General features: G+C 40.2%; 1 protein-coding gene across 1 annotated transcript in view; it reads right to left on the reverse strand.

Annotated features, from left to right (window-relative positions):
- Window positions 1-779: 779 nt before the first annotated feature.
- LOC114052179 (cytochrome P450 2K1-like) overlaps window positions 780-23,031 on the reverse strand; it is a 40,543-nt gene continuing 18,291 nt past the window's right edge. The window contains exons 6-10 of the mRNA XM_027874659.1: window positions 15,497-15,670; window positions 13,515-13,656; window positions 11,677-11,864; window positions 9,747-9,888; window positions 780-982 (exon numbers count right to left, since the gene is read on the reverse strand). Coding sequence (XP_027730460.1) covers window positions 780-982; window positions 9,747-9,888; window positions 11,677-11,864; window positions 13,515-13,656; window positions 15,497-15,670 — 849 coding nt within the window. The remainder of the gene's footprint in view (window positions 983-9,746; window positions 9,889-11,676; window positions 11,865-13,514; window positions 13,657-15,496; window positions 15,671-23,031) is intronic.

Consider the following 23,031-nt stretch of genomic DNA (forward strand, 5'->3'; position numbering starts at 1 on the left):
CTAATTCAATCCAATCCAATAAACACTTATTAAGTGCCTACTATGTGCCAGGCATTGTGCTAAGTGCTGGGGATACAATTAATATATTACTGACCTCCTATGCAGGGATATGTTGAGGTCTTTCTCCCCACAGGGTAATATTGGAGGTGCTGTTCCCTTAATTCAGGTTTGATTTGAAGATGGATGAAATGAGGCACTTGCAAATTGTCAACCATTAACAAGTTTACTTTGCCCTAACCCAGTAAGTGGGCAGCTAGGGTGTCACACTGGATACAACAATGGCCCTGGATTCAGGAGAATCAGAGTTCAAATACGGTCTCAGACACTTGTGACACTGGACAAGTCACTTAACCTTGGTTGCCTCAATTTCCTCATCTGTAAAATGAGCTGGAGAAGGAAATGGAAAACCACTCCAGTATCTTTGCCAAGAAAGCCCCAAATGGGGTCACAAAAAGTCAGACACGACTGAAATAGCTGAACAGCAACCTTTCTGCAGAACATTGAGCTGAGACAGCTATTTACCATACAAGTTAAATATTACATTTGTATAATAATATCTATCTTCAAGGTCAGAAAATGGGTGGATTATCTGTTTGGTCAAGCATGTAATAAGATATGAATGTTTAATAAATGTAATTGTGAAAATTGTGCTCTTGCAGACCAACTGGATCTTTAACAAGGCAGGAAATGTGTACATATGGTCAAAAGCCATCCCGGTTTCTTTTGCCACCAACTTGGATGCGGTGGTCTAAGTGGAGCCAAACAGCTGCTCTCCCACATTAAGAGCCATGGACTTCCTCCCGGGGGACAGCACATACCAGGTGAGGCACTGGGGTCAAGGTAAAGCCGACTTCAGCAGTGAGGTCAAGGTCTGCTGGCTCTATCCCTGGGGCAGGCTTAAATGTAAACTTCTGGAGTAAGCCTGCAAAAAGCAGGAAGAGTTCCATCTTGGCTAGAGATTCTCCAATACAAACCCGGCGTCCTGGATAGGAAGAAACCAACAAATGAGCAGTTATGCTGACGGGTTTTGAAATAATAATAGCTAGCATTTATATAGCATTTAAGGATTGCAAAGCACTTTAAAAATATCATCTCATTATAGGTGCTATTGTTATCCCTGTTTTACAGATGCAGAAGCTAAAGTTAAGTGACTTGCCCTGGAACACACAAGTAACGTCTGGATTTGAACTCAGTTCTTTCTGAAGCCAGATCCAGTGCTCTAACCTCTGCCCTACCTAATGCCCCTAGTTACCTTCAAAACTCATTTCAGGCAACACTTCCATTTTTTTTTTGGAGGCAATTGAGGTTAAGTGACTTGCCCGGGGTTACACCGCTAGTAAGTGTCTGAGGCCAGATTTGAACTCTGGTCCTCCTGGCTCCAGGGCCAGTGCTGTATACATTGCACCACTTAGCTACCCACAGATACCACTTCTTACTTGAGACCTTATTTCAAAGGCTTGTTATGAAGAAAGTGCCATGTCAACCTTGAAGCCTAACCTTTTAGTGCCCTGGGCAATTTTTTTAAGTCTATAAATTGCAGAACAGGTGTTGACTTACATCAATGGAGGTAATTTCCTCACTGGGAATACCTGTATAAATGTAACCATTGATATGGTGCAAAATTTTTTCTGTCCTAATTTCACAGGTGGGATAATTAATGGAGAGATTAATTAACTTGGCTAAGTTCACATAACCAATTTAGAATAGAGATAGAGCTAAAACCTAGCCATTTTTCTAACAGGCTGCACAGGCTGCTCATGTCAAGATTTTGTGCCATGTGAATTTCAAGGTACAATGGGTCTTTAGCTCACAGATGCCCATTCCCTAAGAGCCCTGAGTATGCACCAGGCTGTACTCTAGGCATGGGGTAAGAGAGAAACACACAAGAAGCTGGGTAGACCTCTGATCGGTCCTAGCAGATAGGAGTTAACTCCACTGACTTCCCTGAGAGAGGCCTCTAAAATAAACCTTTGACATTAGGGATATTTCCATCCACTTCTTTAAACCCAGCTCCATTCTTAAGCCAAAATATTCTGCATTATTTGTGTCTGTTGTAGTTGATTGACCTCAATTACCCTACGCCCACTGCAAAAGTTGGAGCATAGTATAAGTTCCCTGCCACCCTACCTTGGACCACTTTGATGAGTTAAGGCCACTCTACAAATGTGCATTATTATTATAGTCATTGAGAGGCAGTGGGGGTGGGGGTGGAAGGAGGCAGCTCCACACCAACTGCTTGATGACTTGTTGTGCCAATAAACTCATTTGGTCTTGTTTCCTGAGTTTGCTTTAATTGACCAGAGCAAGGCCCAAACCAAGATTTCTTTTAACAACCATGAGGACCATGAAAGGATCCTTCACTCACATGGCTATCACTAGGACAGTCCACTGTCCAACCCTGCAGCTGGCACTGAGACTTTTGTCTGATTGTGTGTTGGAATAGACGTTCTCAGTGTTTAGTCAGCTACGGTTGGAGAATTAAACTCCCCAAAGATAAGGAGAAATAAGTCCTGAACCAAAAACTGATTCTTTCTCATTTGTGCACAAAGGAGCAGCATACACAGAAAAAAGGCATTGTATATGTCTTGTCCAATACTAGATACACTAGGCTAACCCAAGGTCAGCGGTTGGTCTTACCCACCATTAGGCTGCCACAAGGTAAGGGCATACCAGTATCCACATGGGATTGGCAGAGAGTAAACTTACTGCCCACTCCCACTTAAAAAGCTTGGGATAAGGAAAAACTGCCCATTCAACTAAGAATGTCCAAAACTAGAGCAGTAGAGCTCAGTTCAGCCTGGAATGAGTGCACAGAAGCAAATTTGGCCAGATAATTATTTGATTATTTTTGATTATTCTCAGCTGTGCATGCTAAAAAAACAAAACAAAACAAAACAGATTTGAAGAACTAGATCCCACGTAAATGAATTATTGGAGCTGTAGGGCTGGACTTTCTAACCAAGACTGCCTCTTATTACCATGTCCATTAGAGATGCCAGTCCACAAAAGACTTTCATAAAATCTGAATTTCTCAAAGACCATGGCACCCTTAAAAAACCACTTTTCTAGGGGAAAATCAGAAGAAGAAAGTAAAGATTTTGGCAGGCCCCACAAAGGCAGCAATGCAAGCAGTGAGGTGGGCTTGGTGGGGTTTCCAGTTCAGAAGCTCTCTAGCATGCACAAGGTCATTTTACATTGGAGAACTTTGAACTCACAATAAACTTCTGTGAAACAGTGCATAAAGGGAGCTCAGAAGGACAGGGAAGACGGATTTAGCCTACATACAGCTCTCCCAGATCTCCCTGATATTAAGCAGGGATTTACTCTCATTGACTTTTTATCAGATTTTCAGCATGAGATATTTTTAAACATAAACTGATTCCTCACTTCTCTTTACCTTCACTATTTTCTTAAGTCAATCTCTTCTTATTCCTTAATTACGTTCTAGTCTAACATTTCATCACATAGTCTATTTCAGTCTAGATGACTTCACTACTAATTTAGCTGAACAATGGAATTCTGTTGAATCATTTCACGCCGGTTTCAGTTCTGCTTATTCTCTGGACAGGGCAAATCAACTTTTACTAAAACAATAAATCTATCACCCTCCAGAAAGGAGAAAGAGGTGTGTGCTGTTTGTACTTCATCTTAATCCTAGCTACATACTTCCCAAATCCACTAAAGGGTTTTAGCAATTATCATAATTTGGAAACTTATAGTGAAGATATTATATTTCAGTTACAATTTTTAGTCTCTGATTGATTTGTAATGCCATAGATTTCTACAAACCAGGAAAAAGATTTCCTTCCTTGCCTTGTCTGTCATTTATCTCTGCAATCTCCAATCTGGCTAGTTGATGTGCTTGAAGGAACAATCTTGATATTGTCATAACCATTTCCCTCCTTTTTCTTTTCATAGCAAATTTCTATTATCAGGGCAGGTGAAAAGTGGAAGTTTTGTTATTGCAATACTAAACCTATTAACTAATAGATTAATACTAAAACATCTGATTTACTATAATAGGATGCAATTCTGAAAGATTTTGCTATTTTAATCTGAATTTGTGGTCTACTCCATATCATAAGTAACTAAGTAAATGAGTTCTCAGTTTTACCATTCCCTTGCTAATAGCTATATATTCATGTATAAAATTAGATCCTTAAAGTACCTCATTCCTTCAAGATGATATGAAGAACATATATATATACATATACATATATGTATATATATGCATGCATGCATATATGTGTATGTGTGTATATACATGTACACACACACACACACACACACACACACATATTGACAAATTTTAGCTGAATTACTTAGGAATCTCTACAAGTGACTTGGAACCAGAAATGCAGATCCACTAGGAGGAACTTCCTTCAGACCTGCCCTGAGAACCAGGCTTATTCCAGAATGTCCATGAGAAGATGTTTCCAGGGCCCAGATGACTATATGGAGACATCTGGGACTCAAGATGAAATGTGCAGATTAAATGAACATCAGGATTAGGTTACCAATTTACAAGCAGACTTCATGTTACTTAATATTAATAACCATTACTATATTACTTCAAGGACAGCTAGGTGATGCAGTGGATAGCACTGGCCTTGTAATCAGGAAGACTCATCTTCATGAGTTCAAATCCAGCCTCAGACATTTACTAGCTATGCAACCCTGGGTGAGTCACTTAACTGTTTGCCTAAGTTCCTCATCTGTAAAATGAGCTGGAGGAGGAATTGGCAAACCATTCCAGTATCGTTGCCAAGAAAGCTCAAATGGGGTCAGGAAGAATGGGGACATGACTGAAAAAAAAATGACTCAACAACAACTGTATTACTTCAATTTCTTATTTGTTTGTTTGTTTGTTTCATGATTTTGTTTCTTATTTACTGAGTTTTCTTAGTGATATGTAAATCTCTCCTCTCAAATTAGTATGTGGTGAGCCCTCTAAGTGGTTTAATTCATAATTTGACTTAGTTAACCTACAGAGCCTATTTATCAAGGTTTGTCTCCCTAAGGGATTATGACTCTGTTAAACTAAGTTTAACTTTCATGACATTGAAAAAAACATAGGATTATGATTCTTGTAATATTCATGGCCACAGTACAATTGTTTCCTGTTGTAAATTTAAATCCCCAAGTTTATTGCCACTAATGCTTACTCAAATTGATTTGGCACCAGCAGCAGAGATTAGGATGATGCAGGTGAAGATAGAGGAATGATATAGATCTGAATGTGGTGCTGCACCATAAGTATGGTGAGCACCAGAGTGGGGACTGTACAAAGTCAGTCATTGGGACAGTCAACCTGAAGGACCCCCATGTTTTAACCTTGCTAAACCTTTGAGTACTGCATTTAGTCAGCCTCCAAGAGAGGGTAAATCCCTCTAATCCCTAATCCCTCTCCTGCAGACTAATCCCATCTCCTGTGGGCTACTCCCATGACCTGAGGGCTCATCCCATCTCTCAATGATGCTGTAACGGGGAGGAATTGACAGTAATTCTGCCTTCTCATTGAGAGTTATACCAATCAGAATTTCTTTACCCTTATATGTAAATTGTTTTATTCTTGATTATAAAAGCAGCTAGAAGTTGGAATTTGGTGGCTGGTCTCACTCCAACTGCTTGATGTCTTGGTGTGCCAATAAACTTTTTTTGGCTCAAAAAAAAAGGCAGTAAAGATAGAGTAAGGCAATGGGGCATAATCTCTCCATATTCCGGGCAACTGGAACTTGAGGAAGAGTTGCCAATCCGCATTGGTGAAAGAAATTCACCACCCTAGTGAAATCACAGGCATGGACCAAGAAAAAACAATTGTGTTGAGCATCATCAATATTAATAGCTCATATTTCTGCAGTGTCTTATACATACAAAACACTTGATGCATGATGGTTCCTTTGAAGTAGATGGTGCAAGTATTATTAAAAATCCTGTTTAAAAGATAAGAAAATAGTCAACAATCTATAATCAACAAAGTACCTACTATGTGCCAGCCACCGTCCTTAAGGCTCAGACAGTTAAGATGAGTTGCCCAAAGCCACACAGCTTAGTGGAGGCAGGAATCAAAAGTGGGTCTGTCTCCAAGTCCAGGACTCAGTATACCACACAACATTCTATCTCCCAGCTCTATACTTTTGCATAAGCTATCTAAACACACACACACACACACACACACACACACACACAGCCAGAATGCATCTCCTCTTCACCACTACTTTGAGAATTCTTATTTTCCCTCAGTTAGTTAATAAATATTAAGCACCTACTATGTGCCAGCCACTAAACTAAGTGATGATACAAAAAAAGGACTAAAGACAGTACCTGCCCCCAAGGAACTCACAATGTCAAATACCACCTTTTATATGAAACTTGGGGCAGCTAGATATTTTAGTGGATAGAGTACTGGGCTTGGAGTTGTTGTTCAATAGTTTTTCAGTTATTTCCAACCTTTAATGACCCCATTTGGGCTTTTTTTTGGCAGAAATCTTGGAGCAGTCAGCCATTTCTTTCTCCAGCTCATTTTACAGACAAAGAAATTGAGGCAAACAGAGTTAAGTGACTTGCCCAGGGTCACACAGTTAGTAAGTGTCTGAGCTAAGTCAGGAAGACCTGAGTTCAAACCTGGCCTCAGACACTTACTAGTCTATGTACATATTAGAGATTCACCCATAAGAACAGGTACCCAGGTGACTCAAAAGAGAAATTTCAGCTCAACTGATTTGTCCTGATTTCACCCAAGTGTAACTTCCCGAAGTCTGTACGGTGGGAAATTATGGACATAATAAGGAACTCTCTTTCCCCTGCATCTGCTTTCCAAAGTTTCTTTCTCTTCACAGGGAGTTCCCTGAAGAGAGTCCAGAACCACATGTTTTCTCTCAAAGGAGAAAGTGAAAAGAGCATTTATCCTCTCCAAAGCTTTTGTACCAACTCTGTCCCTCACATAGGTATGCAGTGTTGGATCATCAATCTCTCCACCAATGACGAGAGTTTCATGCAAATGTTCAAGCTTGAGACCTGGTTTACCCTAAAATGAAGTACCCAGAACTGAGCATACTACTACTGCACATGTGATCTGACCAGGGCAAAGTACTATCATCTCTATCATCCTGACTGCTTTGCCTCTCAATCCAATCTAAAATTCTTTAATGGAAACTTTCTTTAATGCCATATGACACTGCTCATTTTTATGGAGCCTACAATCCACTAAGACCCTCAAATCTTTTTCAGACAAGTTGCTATCTAGTCTTGTGTCTCTTGTGATGTACTTGGGATGTTGATTTTTTTTTAATCTAAGTGTATATTCTAACCTGAATTCTGACACTGTCATCCAATAGCATCTATAAATTTAATTAGCATACTAGTTATGCCTTTTATCCAAGTGATTAGTACAAATGATCAGTAGCATAAGGCCTAGCAAAGATCTCTGGGGCATTCCACTGAAGAACTCCTTCCGAGTTGAAATCAACCTATAATAACTACTCTTTAGGTCTAGACTAATTATACTGTCTATTACGTATCTCTTTTTAAAAAGAACAGCAAGGAAATTTTCTAGTATTGAATGCAGCTAGCTATGAGCTGACTTAACTCAAAGCCCAGAGTCACAAACTGCCTGAGGATGGTCAAGCTGGTCCAAACTAGTTAACATTGGTTCTGTGGTTTCTTCAGAAACTCCCTGTTGCGGTACCTGGGGACTGCTGTCTTGGTCAGATGTCACCATGCCCCTAGCCTCCCCAGTTCCCTCTATGGACTTTCAGCTACTTTGCAAAACAATTTACATAACAGATTCATGAGGCTGTGCCTTCCATGAGACTCCCTCTCTGTTGAAGTGTATTTAAATCCTTCTGCCCCTCTTGGGCAGTACTCCGGTGCTGTTTTCGGTATCCCAAATTGCAATTCCCTTGCCTCTATTAAAGACCCTTGTTACTATAGCTTTTGTAGTCTTTTATTTAGAGTTGATGTTAGTAATAAGCATGTTGGTAAAAAAAGTGTATTGGAACTCAGAGCATATTCAGTACGGCTAACTCAGTCAGTAGAATATAGTGGAAGAAAGCATTGGTTTGGGAGTTCAATGACCTGGCTTCTGAACCTGGCCATGACACTTTTGTACTGGGTGACCCAAGATAAATAACTTAATATTTCTGAGCCCTAGCTTTCACATCTGTAAAATGAGGGTCATAATTCTTATACTACTTAGAGGCAGCTAGGTAGTGCAGTGAATAGAGTGCTGGGCCTGGGGCCAGGAAGATTTGAGTTCAAAACAGGCTTCAAACACTTTCCAACCATGTGACCCTAATCTCTGTCTGTCTTAGTTCCCCCAACTTTAAAAGGAGGATAACATTAGAACCTACCTCTCAGGATTATTGTGAGGATTAAATGAGATAATATTTATAAAGCGCTTAGCACAGTGCCTGTCATATAGCAGGCATTTAATAAATGCTTATTCCTTTCCTTTGCTTCTTACTTTACAGAGTTATCATTATCATCATCACTATTACTACTACTGCTACTGCAGCTACTACTACTACTACTACTGGAAAAGATTTCAGAGGTTAGAAAAAGCCAGCATCACCTAATTATGCTGTGCTGAGCAAATGCTTGCTTGCATTTTGGTTGTTGGTATGGAGTTGGACAAAACATTATTCCACTTGTTCATTTTAGGTCTTTTCATCCAGGCAGCTAGGTGGCACAATGGATAGAGCTCTGGGCCTTGACATCAGGAAGACCCAAGTCCATATTTTACCTCAGATACTTACTATCTGTTGCAAAGTAACATACTTTGAGTGAATCACTTAACCTCTCTTTGCCTCAGTTTCCTCAACTGTAAAATGAGGATAATAATAGCACCCACTTTCTAGTGTTGTTGTAAGGATCAAATTAGATCAGATGAGATAATGTTTGTAAAGCCCTTAGGACAGTACCTGGCATATAGTAGGCATTGAATAAATGCATATTCCCTTACACTTTCTCACATTGATTTCTCCTTTGCATTTTGCTAGCCTGCATCCCATTCAAATCATCCCAGGGAATCTACTTAGCACAACTTTAAAAAGTCTGGAAGCTCCTAGAGCAAAAGAAATTCTTTTCATCTCCCCCCCACCCAGAATGCCTTTAGTGAGCATGCAAATTAGCTTGGGAGCAAGACTGAAAAGGGCCAGGTGCAGCTGGCAACCTTTACCATCAGCAACTTCAATCAACATGCTCCCTACATCCATAAAACAAGAGGACTGGTTTAGGTAATTTCTAGTGAATCCTTCAGCTCTTGATTGTAATTCCACGATAAAGGGGTAGAAGTAAACTGGTTTTGAGAGGGTAGTCTCAACGTTGGGAAAAGTGTCCCCTCTTCAATTAATCAATCAATAAACATTTATTAAGCACCAGCTATGTGCCAGGCACTGTGCTCTTAATGTCTCTCTTATAATCTGTGGCAACAATTATAAATGTTCATAGAATTTCCTTTTTTTTTTTTAACCTAAGCCAGAAGGAATAAAAACGGAGATAACATAGTAAAATAGATGACAGCTCTTCATCTGGAGACATATCCGGCCCTGTCACACATCGCCTATGGGACCTTAGGCAAATCACTTTGATTAGGCAAATTACTCTACAATCTCTTCTAGCTCTCCATCCATGAACCTAAGCTATTTGGGGGAAAGTGTATTCTTTTTAAAACACCTATGTCATAATTTGTGGGGACCATTAAAAATGTTCCCAGAATCTCTCTCTCTCTCTTTTTTTTTTTTTACCTAGGCCAAAAGGAATGAAGCAGTCTCTCTTGACGAAGTTTCCAGTGGCATCAAGAAAGTGAGCAGGGTTGAACTGGTGAGGTGTCTCCCACTGTGTTTCGTCCTTAAAAACAGAGCTGAGCAAGGGAATCACCTCTGTTCCCTGAAAGGAGAAAAATGACACTGGCATCATTACAGAGCCATCCACTGTTCTCATGTACGTCTAAATATTCCTTTCGAAAGCACTTCGTTCCTGCCTTTTGCCTGAAGACGTGGGAGATCAGTGAGGTGGAATATTGCACTCACTGTGAGAGGTAGTCACTATGGTAGTTGGCTTTGCTTTACTGTTTTTCTTTCTTACAAGGGAAAATTCACTGGGTGGTGGGGGTGGTGGGGGCAGGATACCCAGAAATGAGTGTTATTTGAAAACAAAAGACAGAAATAAAACTTTAAAAAAATTTTTTTAAAAATTTATCATGGTGAGTTGCCTGGTTTTACCGAACTGCTTTATTTTATCTTTCTAAATTCTTTATTACAAGAGATGGCTTAATGGGTAGGAAAAGGGAGACATATTTTTAAATGAAAGGGATGTAAAAATAAAAAAGGTAGGTGACACAGTGGCTAGTGCTCTGGACTTGGAATCAGGAAGTTTCCTCTTCATGAGTTCAAATCCAGCCTCAGACACTTACTAAGGTGTGACCTTAGGTGAATCACTTAACTCTACCTCAGTTTCCTCATCTGTAAGATGATCTGGAGAAGAAAATGGCAAACTACTCTGCTGTCTTTGCCAAGAAAATCTCAAATGGGGTCATGAGGAGTTGGACACAACTGAAATGACTGAACAACAACAACAAAAAGAATTTATTCTATTGGACCCCAAAAGATAGGACTAGGAGCTAAATTAAATTAAAATTGCCACAAGTCTGATTCCAATTCAATATAAGGTAGAACTCCCTAACTCTTAGCATTATCCAAAATAAGGATGGGCTGCCTCCAGAGACAGACAGTAAGTTTTCTCCACCTTGGGGAGTTTTGGGGGAGGGGGAATAGATCTTGTTACCAAGTGGATGTTGGACAGAGACTTGCCAAGCTTTCGTAAAAGGGATTCTTTGTCAATCCCATCTTGAATTATATGACCTCTGGGGTCCTTCCTAACTCTGAGATGCTGGAGCCAGAAGCTCCCTAAGCTCACTTCTTTTTTTTTTTTTTTTTTTTTATATGAGGCAATTGGGGTTAAGTGACTTGCCCACGGTCATATAGCTAGTAAGTGTCAAGTCTGTGGTCTGAGACTGGATTTGAACTCAGGTCCTCCTAAATCCAGGGCAGGTGTTCTATCTACTGAGCCACCTAGCTGCCCCCTTAAGCTCACTTCTAACCCTAGGTCACCCACTGCATCCTGGGCCATCACCAGTCATCTTGACCTTTGTCTTTGCCACTGGACTTTGATGACTCTGGAGGAAATGACTGATGACTTTGCACAGGTCTGCCCCACTCATATCCAATTCTTGCAAGTCAAGAAGTTACACTTATAAGGGGCAGCTAAGTGGCACAGTGGATAGAGCACCAGCCCTGAAGTCAGGAGGACCTGAGTTCAGATCCAACCTCAGACCAAACACTTGACACTTACTAGCTGTGTGACCCTGGGCAAGTCACTTAACCCCAATTGCCTAAAAATAAAAAAAAGAAATTACACTTATGATGTCATGCCCTCTTTGAGATCAAAGGATGAACAACAACAATAACAACAGCAACCTGAGGAAGTTCTGTGAGGTTCAAACGAATTGATAAAATGCAAACCATCGACAGGCTGAAAACCCTCCGGTGGCCACATCAATAATGTTTCCCACTGACAACTTCAAAATAAGGTAAAAGTAAAAGTAATAAAAATAAAGTAAAGAGGGGCCCATTTTCAAAGAACCAAATTCCATAATTTCTTTTTAACAATACGCACCTTAGGAATTACATATCCCCGAAATTTTGTATCAGCAAGAACACTGCGGGACACACCCATTGGCACAATGTTGGCAAATCTCTGTATTTCGTGTATCACTGCCTCTGTGTATGGCATATTTTTTCGATCTTGTACCTGAGGGTCTCGTCTGAGACTAATGACTTTATTGATTTCATCTTGGACCCTTCCTTGAAAAGATATAACAAACAACCAAAAAAAAAGGTGAAGAGAGGTAAGAATGAAGGGAAGGTAGTACATGCAGACCCCAAATTATATCATAAAGCAGTCATCATTAAAACTACTAGTAACTAGTTAAAAAAAAATAGAAAAGTAGATCCATGGCATAGAGCAGACAAAGAAGAATTAGAAACAATTGAATTGCATAACTCAGTGATTAATTAGCCTGAAAGTATAAATTTGGAAAGGTAACCTTTTTTTAAAGTAAACTACCATATTTGTTTAGGATTCTTTACCCTGTTTTGGGGGCAATTGGGTGACGCAGCAAATAGAGCACCAGGCCTGGAGTCAGGAAAACTCATCAACCCGAGTTCAAATCTGGCATAAGGCCCTTACTAGCTGTGTGACCCTAAGCAAGTCACTTCACCCCGTTTGCCTCAGTTTCCCCATCTGTAAAATGAGCTGGAGAAGAAAATGGCAAACCACTTCAGTGTCTTTGCCAAGAAAACCCCAAATGGGGTCACGAAGAGTCAGCCTTGACTGAATAAGTCTCTGTTCTTTGGCAAGTTCTTTATTCAGATATTACCTTTTTACTATGTAATTATTTTGTTGGTAAGTATTTAACACCATGACGGCAGGGACTATCTTACCTTTGTGTGTGTGTGTGTGTGTGTGTGTGTGTGTGTGTGTGTGTGTGTGTGTCCCCAGAGTTTAGCACAGTCCCTGGCACTTAATAAATGTTGATTGATTGATTTGGAGTGAATAGGAACCTGTTGAGACAGTGGGGATGTATTGGAAGGGTGATTGTCTAGGGTCAGGACACCAGTATTCATTGAATCATAAATTTAAAACTGAAAAGGAACTTTCAGGTCATTGAATCCAAATCTTTCAATTTACAGATGAGGAAACTAAGGCTTGACTATGGTTGACTATGATCAATGAGTAGTATCTGAGGTGAGATTCAAACACAGGACTTCCTGACTCCAAGTCCCGCACTCTAGCCACTATACCATGCTACCCAGCTCTGCTATCAATGAACTCTGTAACCTTAGATAGGTCACTCTTAGCCTCAGTTTCTCTATCCTTTGTATAAATTTTATAAAAGCTTATAAGTGTACATGTTGTACACTCTCCCACCCCACCTCCAATAGAATGTGAAATCCTTGAAGTCAAGGATTATTTTATTTGTATTACTGTATTTCAATGTCTAGCACAATACCTGGCACATTGTAGACACTTAAAAAATATTTATTGTATAGGGTGTGGTGACACTTTCTGTAATCCCTGCTGCTGGGGAAGACTGAGTCTAGTGGATTGCCTGAGCTCAGGAGTTCTGAGCAGCAGCGGTACTAATTCAATTAATTTGAGCCCTTAGCACTGGTAGGATACTAGACTGCTGAAGGAGGGACAAACCAACCCAGGTTGGAAAAACAGAGCAGATTGAAGCTACCATGCTGATTAATATTGGGATCACATCTATGAATGGCCACTGCACTTACAGCTTGGGTGAGATAGAAAGACCCAGCCTTCAGAAATACATAAATAAACCACAAATTGAGTGAATGAATGCTTGCTTATTGATTGATCAATCTATAAAATGAGGGAGTTTGACTAGATGAATTTCAAGATTCTTTCTAGCCATAACATTACATGATTCTTACTTTGAACCTCAGGATATTTCATCATCAGAAGAAGGCCCCAGCAAAGTGTTGTCGATGTTGTCTCTGTCCCAGCACCAAAAATATCCATTGTGCTGAAGAGTAGGTTTTTCTTGTGGAATTCAGTCTTTGGATTTTGAGTTTCCTAGAACACATATATCATCATCGATAGTCACTGTTCACTGTTGCTCTGTTTGCAGATGTTTAGCAACCAGCTCTCCAGGGAAGGAAATGTACATAGGACACACTTTTAATTTTAACAGGCATTAATATGCATTCTCTGCCACTTTCTAAGTCTAGACAATCAACAAAACAATAAATCAAATGCTGATTTATAGCATTTGCTGATTTCCAAAGTGTTAATGCTCACACTGAAAATTGGACACTTTGGCTTGCAAGCCTATATGGGCTGGCTCCAACACACCTCAGATTGTGTGATTCTGACCTGTAAGGAAAATGGATGCTACTACTCTGAGATCCAGTAGCAGAAAATAGATTTTAAGCTTGCTATCAAGGGACAAAAATTCCATCAGAATGCTCATGACAGAGATTCTACAGATTTCTATGCAAGGACCTGGCTTAGTGCTATTACATTTAGAAGCAGTGCCAAAGAAAGAAGGAAAGAGATAGGGAGCAAGCATTTATTAAACACTCACTGTATGCTGTTCTAAGTGCTTTACAAATAATATCTCATTTGGGCTTTACAATAACCCTGGTAGGTAGGTGTTTTTATCATCCCCATCTTACGGTTGAGGAAACAGAGTCAGACGGAAGTTAAGACTTGCTCAGGATCACACGGCTAGCAAGTGTCTGAGGCTGGATTTGAATTTAGGTCTTCCTAACTCCAGGCCCAGGTCTCTATCCTCTGCACCACCTAGTTTCCCCTCTGTGGCATTGTCACTGGTCAGTCATTCCAGTCATGTCCAACTCTTTGTGACCCCATTTGGGGTTTTCTTGCCAAAGATATTGTAATGGTTTATTTTCTTCTACAGCTCATTTTATAGATGAGGAAACTGAGGCAAACAGGTTAATTGACTTGCCCAGGGTCACACAGCTAGTAAGTATCTGAACCCAGATTTGAACTCAGGAAGAGAAGTCTTCCTGATTCCTGGATCCAGGCTCAGAAAACTCCAATAACTCAACTTCTAGAGACTGATAAATGGAGATAATAATATTGGACCCATCACATGGGTTTCTTAAGAGAGTCAAATGACATAACCCATGTGACAATGACTTGAAAAGTTTGAAGACCTATAGCAGTATGAGGAATTGGACAAAGTGGTCTCTATGGAATTTTCTAGCTCTAAATCCTAAGATTCTCTGACCTAATTAAAGGGTATTCACCAAAGGCCAAGAATTGTTCTATTTGTATCTCTGACAACCCTATTTGTATCTCTAACAGTATAGTGTCTAACATTCATTAATAATTGAATGAATGAATGAATGAATGAGTGGAAATTACAAGGAGACAATAATAAATGGAACTTCCAAACACTGAGCGCTTTCTAAAGGTGGAATGAGAAGCCTTGAGAGGTAATGAGCTCCCTAGTCACAGAGGCTAGATGGCTAGCTATAGAGAAATTCGTGGAAGGGATAGCTTCTCCAAATTGAACTAGGTGACTTTGGAAAAGCCTTCTAATTCAAAGATTCTGTGATGACTCCATTATCATGTGATCATGTATCAATCACCACGTGAAAATTGGATCCAATACCAGCCTCGGATGCTTACTAGCTGTGTGACTTCTCTGAAACTCCGTTTCTTTATGCGGATAACAATAGCATCTACCTCATAGGAATTGGTGAATGCGTGCATAGTACTTTGAAAACATTAAATTGTTACGTAAATGGAAGCTATTATTGTTGTTGTTTTTGTTGTTATTAACCCTATAAAACTCAGTATGGAAATTTGCCAGGAAAATTGATAGAGTTCAAAGTCCTGGAGGGTCATGGAGCAATTCTGCAGTTAACATAGAAACTATGCTTACCTGCTGCTGTTTTAACAAAAAACTGTCCACAAAACCAGTTAAGTGACTAACATTAAGATGGAGGGCATGCTTCTCAAATAGCTTGTGAAAGAAAATGGTGATCTCTTGAACATTCTGTAGGATCCTCCTGTAGGCTCCAATCAGGAATCTCAGAAAAGGAAAGTAATTATATAGCTAGGCAGGAAAAAAAAATGAGAAAAGAGGTAGTTATTGCAAGCATGCTGATTACCATAGATTAATAGCTGCCATCTGGGAAAACAGAATGAAACCTGCTTATATTTTTTGCATAAAATACTTTCTCCTCACAGAAGGGCTGAGAATCCTCACAGTCCTACCTTAACACATTTTATTATGTTTCTCCCCCCGCAACCCCCACTTACAGGACCCAGCCACATGAGCCCTTATTAATGCTTCTTTTATTTTTTTATAGAGCATTTTTGAAAGGACTGAGAATAAATATCCGCTAATGTTCTACTTTAAAAAATGCTTACTTGAATCTAATTAGACCAATATGTGTTTGAAGTGATGGCCTTGATAGTGACTAATAAAATATGCTTGGGCATACTCAAATACGCTTTCCAAAGTATGTATTCAAGTTTACATAAATTCAAGTTTCTCAGATGTATACCTTTTATTGTTCCACGGGGATCTGCTACCCTACCAAAGGTATAGTATTTGCTATTTCTTTTGTTGTGGTTTTGTTTTTGTTTAGGCAATTGGGGTTAAGTGACTTGCCCAGGGTCACACAGCCAGTAAGTGTCAAGCGTTTGGTCTGGGGCCACGTTTGAACTCAGGTCCTCCTGACTTCAGGGCCGGTGCTCTATCCGCTGCGCCACCTAGCTGCCCCAAAGTATTTACTATTTCTAATCATGCCCCATGCCCACCCAGGAGCGTGAGGCTTTCTCCTCCTGAAATGCTGTCCAAACATCAGACTGATCAGACTAGTTGCTAGTGCCTCCCCACCAATACTCACCCCTCAACAAATTAACTTCCATTCATTTTCTATATACAAGGTGTCCCAAAAGTCTTAGCAAATTTTAAGTCCTTAAGGCTTTAAAATGCACTAAGACTTTTGAGACATCCAGTATTTTGTATATACTTAACTGTGGGTGTGTTGTCCCTTCCCCACTTCCCACCCCATCCCCAGGCTGTAAGCTCATTGAGGGCAGGGGACATTTCATTTATCTCCAGAGCCTAGCACAACACCTAGAACAGGGTTGGTACTTAGTGAATGCTTGCTGAAAGACTGATTAATGCAAATCTCACCCATCCTACCACTCTCAATTCAAATACCTTCTTCTGTGTAAAGCTTACATGGACCATCCCCATCCCAAAGGGATTTCTCTCTTCTTTGACCTTACGTAGCATTTCCTGTTTACACCACTCTTTTGGTAAGAAATGATGGTGTGATATCTCTTACATTGTTGGGTGCTGTTGTTCATCCTTCATTTTTGAAGAGGGTCAATGATATCACAGTGATATCATTGATATCACATTCCCGTCTTGACTTCCACGTGAGTTGGATTTCAGTGAGACAGAGCTGCACAAAGTTAGCAGCCTCACTCTCTTCCAGAGTCATTGAAGTCCAGTAGCAGGACAAAAGTCAAGATGACTAGTGATGACCCAGGAGGCAATGGATGACCTTGGGGTCTTTGATGTCTGACCAAGCTCCAAGCCCTCCACAGCACCTGCTGCCACCACCTTCACGGCTGTTGGAACATATTGCTCTTATTCATCCATTCCGCCAGGGAAGACAGCTTCCTAGTTCAGGTTTGAGGTGTATCAGTTACCTGCAACCCAGTATAGCACAGTCTGCTGAAATGGTTTACCAGGGTGTGGTCACTGGCTGTGCTACAGTTTCTTGTTGGGTAGCTTCTGGTCCAGTACAGATCTGGACTCACCTGGACCTTAGAGTTCCTATCTTAGAAGCTTTTCAATAACAAATACTCTCTAGGGCTTGTGTTTTGACCCTCACCCAGACAAATCTGGGAACATCAGAATCTAGCTGATGTGAGCTCAGGGATATCACGAGGGTATCGTGACACCCACAAGCAACCAAGGCTACTTAGGGACATTTGATTATGGTGCATATTACAAAACAGATAAAAGGCATAAACGAAACAAGCAAGGTACAAACTCATAATATCAGTGAAGAAATCACTACTAAATGGAAAGGGTTGGAACTTCTCTGGTGAGGGCCATCCTGCCTCTGGTTTTCCCTTGGAGTCTTGAGTCTTGTCTCATTGCATTTCCAAAAGCCTGGTCAGCATTTGTCAGGCCCTTGAGCATCTGCACTGTGCAAAAATATTACAGTGGCTTCCAGAGATCTTGCTTCTGGTGCTAACCCAACAACACCTCAGCCGGTGGCTGCCGTTACTTTCAGACACTGTTTCCCAATGGCCAAGGCTTGCCTTCTTGCTCCCAGAAGTCTCTACTCAGTGCTAACAATCCGCATTCTCCTGTGCACGTTGGGCCTGCAGCATTCTGGGAAATGCAGTATTTGTTTCCCTCCAATCAACAATCACCCTTCTCTTCCAAAGAGTGGAGAAAAGGAGGAAAAACTCAGAGCAATCGTTTGGACGTTAGAGAACCTGGGTAAAATGATGGTTCTGCCACTTATAATCAGCATGACCTTCACTTAAGTCACTTACCTTCTCAGGGCCTCAGTTTCCTGATCTATACAATAAGGAGGTTGGACTCAATGATCTCTAAGGTCCCTCCCAGCACTAAATCTGTGATACCTCACATGCCTTCCACATTGTCTCCCAAGTTAAAGAAATTATAGTACTTACAAATTAAAGCAAGTTCACAGGCACACTACATAATGATAGGCATAGTATATATTTTCCAACATGATATGGCAGGATGGTGTACAGTACACTATGCGAGTATATACTATACAACAGCAAATATTAATTATCCAAAGTAGACCAAACACATGAGTCGTTATTGTTGTTGAATCATTTCAGTTATGTTTGATACTTCATGACTCCATTTAAGGATTTTTTGGCAAAGGTACTAGAGTGGTTTGCCATTTCCTTCTCCAGCTTATTTTACAGATGAGGAAACTGAGGCAAACAGGGTTAAGTGACTTGTCCAGGGTCACACATCTAGGAAGTGTCTGAGGCCAAATTTGAATTCAGGAAGATTGCGGCTTCCTGACTTTGGGCCTGCACTCTGTGCACTATGGCACCACCTAGCAACCATAAAGGCATGTACCACAAAACATTTGGCATTAGAGTCCTGGGTACCTTTCATACATACCCTCAAAGATAGCAGTTATTCCTGGCTATATCATTGCCCATCTTTCTGATAGTGCTATATGTCAGCCTTGTCACCAGCTGGATAATCGAGGCATTTCTTGGATCGCCTGCTGTTATTTCTATGCCTTTGATTTCTTTACCTTCTAAAGTCAATCTAGTTTTCTCAAGCCTACCCACCTTGAGTTCCAAACCAGGGCCCACAGATGATCCAGGTGAGATGGTATTATCTACAGGTAGCCTCGCTTTCTAATCATCATCACTCTATTAGCATAAAACTGTCCTCCAAGCCATCTAGGCTGGCAATAATGTGTTATAATAAAAAGAACTCATATTTATTTAGCATTTTAAGGTTTGTACAGCACTTCACATGTACGAGTTCATTGATCTCACAACAGCTCTATGAGTTGAGGGTTACTATAATCTCTCCCAGTACAGATAAGGAAACAGAAGCTTAGAGAGGCAAAGCAACTTGCCCAGGGTCACACAGGCACCCAGCATCAAAGGCAGGATTTGAACCCAGATGGACTTGATTTCCAACACTCTACCTACTGTAATATGTTGTCCCTTCACAAAGGATTTGCTTAGGTCAACAAAAGCCAGCACTGGTACCTGAGAGAGACAGCAAACCAGGGCTTTTAAGCTTTGATCACTCTTTTTCCCTCTTCAAAGCAATTGTGAGAATAAGACAATAAATATCTCCTATAATTAAGTGGTACAGTAGATAGAGAACTGGGTCTGGAATCTGGAAGACTTGAGTTCAAATTTGACCTCAGATACTTAGTAGCTATGTGGCCCTGGGCAAGTCAGTTAACTGTTTGCCTCAGTTTCCTCATCTATAAAATGGTAATAATATCACCTACCTCTCAGGGTCATTGTGAGGATAAAAATCAGATAATATTTATAAAGTATTTAGCATACTGTCTGGCACATAGTAGGTACTATATAAATGCTAGTTATTATTATCATTCCTTTCCCCTTACCGTAGGAAGAATATATAATGATGAAGCCTTTAAAAATAGACCACAGATTTAGAGTTGTGTAGGATTGTTGAAATTATCTAGATCAACTCCTCCATTTTACAGATGAGACTGAGGTCCAGCAGGTTTAAGTAACTTGCTCAAAGTTACATGGGGGTAGAACTGAGATTTCAACTCAGGTCTTCTGACTGAAAATCCAGCTAGTAGACGTAGCAGAACCAGGGCTTTCGACAGCACAAGACTCCTAACTTTCAGTCTATGGTTCTCTTCTGCACTCTTTGCTGCCTCTCACTTAAATGTGCATATCTTCTCTTTAAGAAACCATGTGTATGCGTCACTCACTCCTGCCAGAGAGGTGAGGAGCTTTGAAGTCACAGAGAATGACATGGGTTTTGGGGCCTGGCCAATGTGGGAGTTTGTTTTACTAGATTATATACATCTTTATCAGGGAAACTAGGTGGCACAGTGGATGGCGTACCATGCCTGGAGTCAGGAAGACCCTAGTTCAAATCCCACTTCTGATGCTAGCCATGTGACCCTGGGCAAGTTAATCCTGTTTGCCTCAGTTCCTCATCTGTAAAATGAGATGAAGGAAATAACAAACCACTACAGCATCTTTGCAAAGAAAACCTCAAATGCGGTCACAAAGAATCAGATGTGATTGAACAAAAATACATATTTATGATGAGATTTTGTTTTTAGGGTTTTGTGTATGTGTGTGTGTGTATGTTTTCAAGGGGCAGAAGGAATAAAAAAGATATAAATTCATATAAAAATAAATGTATTTTTTAAATAATAAAGGACTATATATATATACAGTCCTTTTAGGATAGGTCTCAGGCATCTTGCTTCTAGTAACCTAATCCCCAAATGTTCCCCCAATAGTGGGAAGTTTTTCTCTAGGAGATGAATTGAATAATTCCCTTCTTTCTCATGTCAGGCAATTTCTCACTGTAAAAAAATTTGATTCAGTTAATTTTAACTTAATTTGCATACTGAAACTGACCTTAACTTTTGTTTTGAACAACCTGCTTTGCCAGGTTGATCCTAGCAACAATTTCAGGTATTCTTTCAGTTAAGAAATATCCCTACAAACGCTGATCACAATATTATCTAATTTTAAATGGGTTGGGGGGGGGCCACCTAGCTGCCTGCCAGAACCATAGAAGTAGGACTATTACAGTTACACTGTAAGTCTATACTGCATTCAGCCCCTTCATAACCTAGATCCTTTTGTCTTTGGCTATCTAACATCTATTTATTCCCCTCAGTTCCTCATCTGCAAAATGCAGATAATAATAGCCTACCTACTAGGGGTATTGTGATGGGCAGCTAGGTGGTACAATGGATAGAGTGCTAGGCCTGGAGTCAGGAAGACTCATCAACCTGAGTTCAAATCCAGCCTCAGACACTTACTAGCTATGTGACCTTGGGCAAGTCACTTAACCCTGCTTGCCTCAGTTTCCTCACCTGTAAAATGAACTGGAGAAGGAAATGGCAAACCACTCTAGTATCTTTGCCAAGAAAACCCCAAATGAGGTCGTGAAGAGTTGAACATGATGGAAACAACTGAAGTGTTGTGAGGATAAAACGAGATAATGTTCACGAAGCTTTTTGCAAACCTTAAAGCATTATATAAATGCTATTACACTGTCCTATTTCAATTTATTCTTTTCTTTTCTTTTCTTTTTAAGACTGGGTTTCCTTGTCCTGTCCAAGCTGAAAATACTTAGACTATTCATACGCTCTATGGGAACTTTGATGTGCTTCATTTCTGACCTAGGTTGGTTTTCCTTTCTGTATGCAACCTGATGACCCCTTTGTTCCCAGACATTCACTACATTGATGTCAGACTTGGTGCACATTCACCATCCACATTGCCCAATGTAGGAAAACACTCCTAAACTTAAGAGATCCTCCAGCTTTAGCTTCCCTGGTAGCTGAGGTTACAGTTATGTGCCACCATGCCACGTCATTTCATTTCACTTCAATTCAACAAATACCTTTTAAAGTTTCTTGAAGTGTGATACAGTGGAAAGATCATAGAATTTGGAGGCAAAAAACTTGGGTTCAAATCTCCACCCTGCTACAAATCATTTGTGTGAACTGGAGTAAATAATATAACCTCTATGGATCCCAGTATCCTCATTTGTAAAATCGGAAAGACCAGCCTAAAAATGCTGTTGATGGAGCTGTGAACTAACATAACCACTGTGGAAAGCAACGGGAAATTAGGCTAAAAAGTGACTAAATGTCCATACCTTTTGACTGAAAGGTCCTACTCCTACAGATTTACCCCAAGTATGTCAAAGACAAAAAGAAAAGCGCCATATACACAAAAAACATTTATAACAGAACTTTTTTCTGGTAGCAAAGAACTAGAAAAAAAGTAGATTCATCCATCCACCCATTCATTCCTTCTATAAACATTTATTAAGCACCTACTGTGTACCAGGCATTATACTAAAGCACTGGGGACACAAAAAGAAACAAAATACAATCCCTGCCATCAGTCTGACTAAACAATACAGAGGTACATTAACATAATGAGATTTAATTCACCAAAAGGAAAGATGAATACGAAGAATTCTGAGAAACATGGGAAGATATAGATGAACCAAAGCAGTGTAAAGTAAGCGGGACCAGGAAAATAATCCACACTGTGACTATAACAATGTAAAAGGAGAGAGTCAAAAGAAACATAAAACCATTGTGTAATTATGATGATCAGACTTGGCCCTAGAGAACAGACAAAAATATACTTCCCTCCCTTCTTTACAGAAGTGGAGGATTATGGGTATGGAATGTTGCATAAACTGGAAGATTCACGTATATGGTGGTTTGTTTTACTCCTTTTACTCTTCCCTAATTTGTGGTTCAGTGGATAGAGCACTGGACCTGGAATCAGGAAGACCCGAGTTCAAATCTGGCCTTAGGCGTTTGCAAGCTGGGTAAGCCCTGGGTAAGCCATTTAATTTTGTTTGCCTCAGTTCCTCATCTGTAAAATGAGCTGGAGAAGGAAACAGCAAGCCACTCCAGTATCTTTGCCAAGAAAACCCCAAATGGACACTAATGCATTGTTGGTGGAGTTGTGAACTGATCTAATCATTCTGGAGAGCAATTTGGAACTATGCCCAAAGGACAATCAAGCTGTACATACTCTTGGATCCAGTAATACCACTACTAGATTTGTATCCCAAAGAGGTCATAAACAAGGGAAAAGTACAAAAAAAGTACAAAAAGTACATGTATAAAAATATTTATAGCAGTTCTTTTTGTGGTGGCAAAGAAATGG

This window comes from Vombatus ursinus, unplaced genomic scaffold, assembly GCF_900497805.2.
Source record: "Vombatus ursinus unplaced genomic scaffold, bare-nosed wombat genome assembly UNPS02014807.1, whole genome shotgun sequence".
NCBI classification, from domain to species: domain Eukaryota; kingdom Metazoa; phylum Chordata; class Mammalia; order Diprotodontia; family Vombatidae; genus Vombatus; species Vombatus ursinus.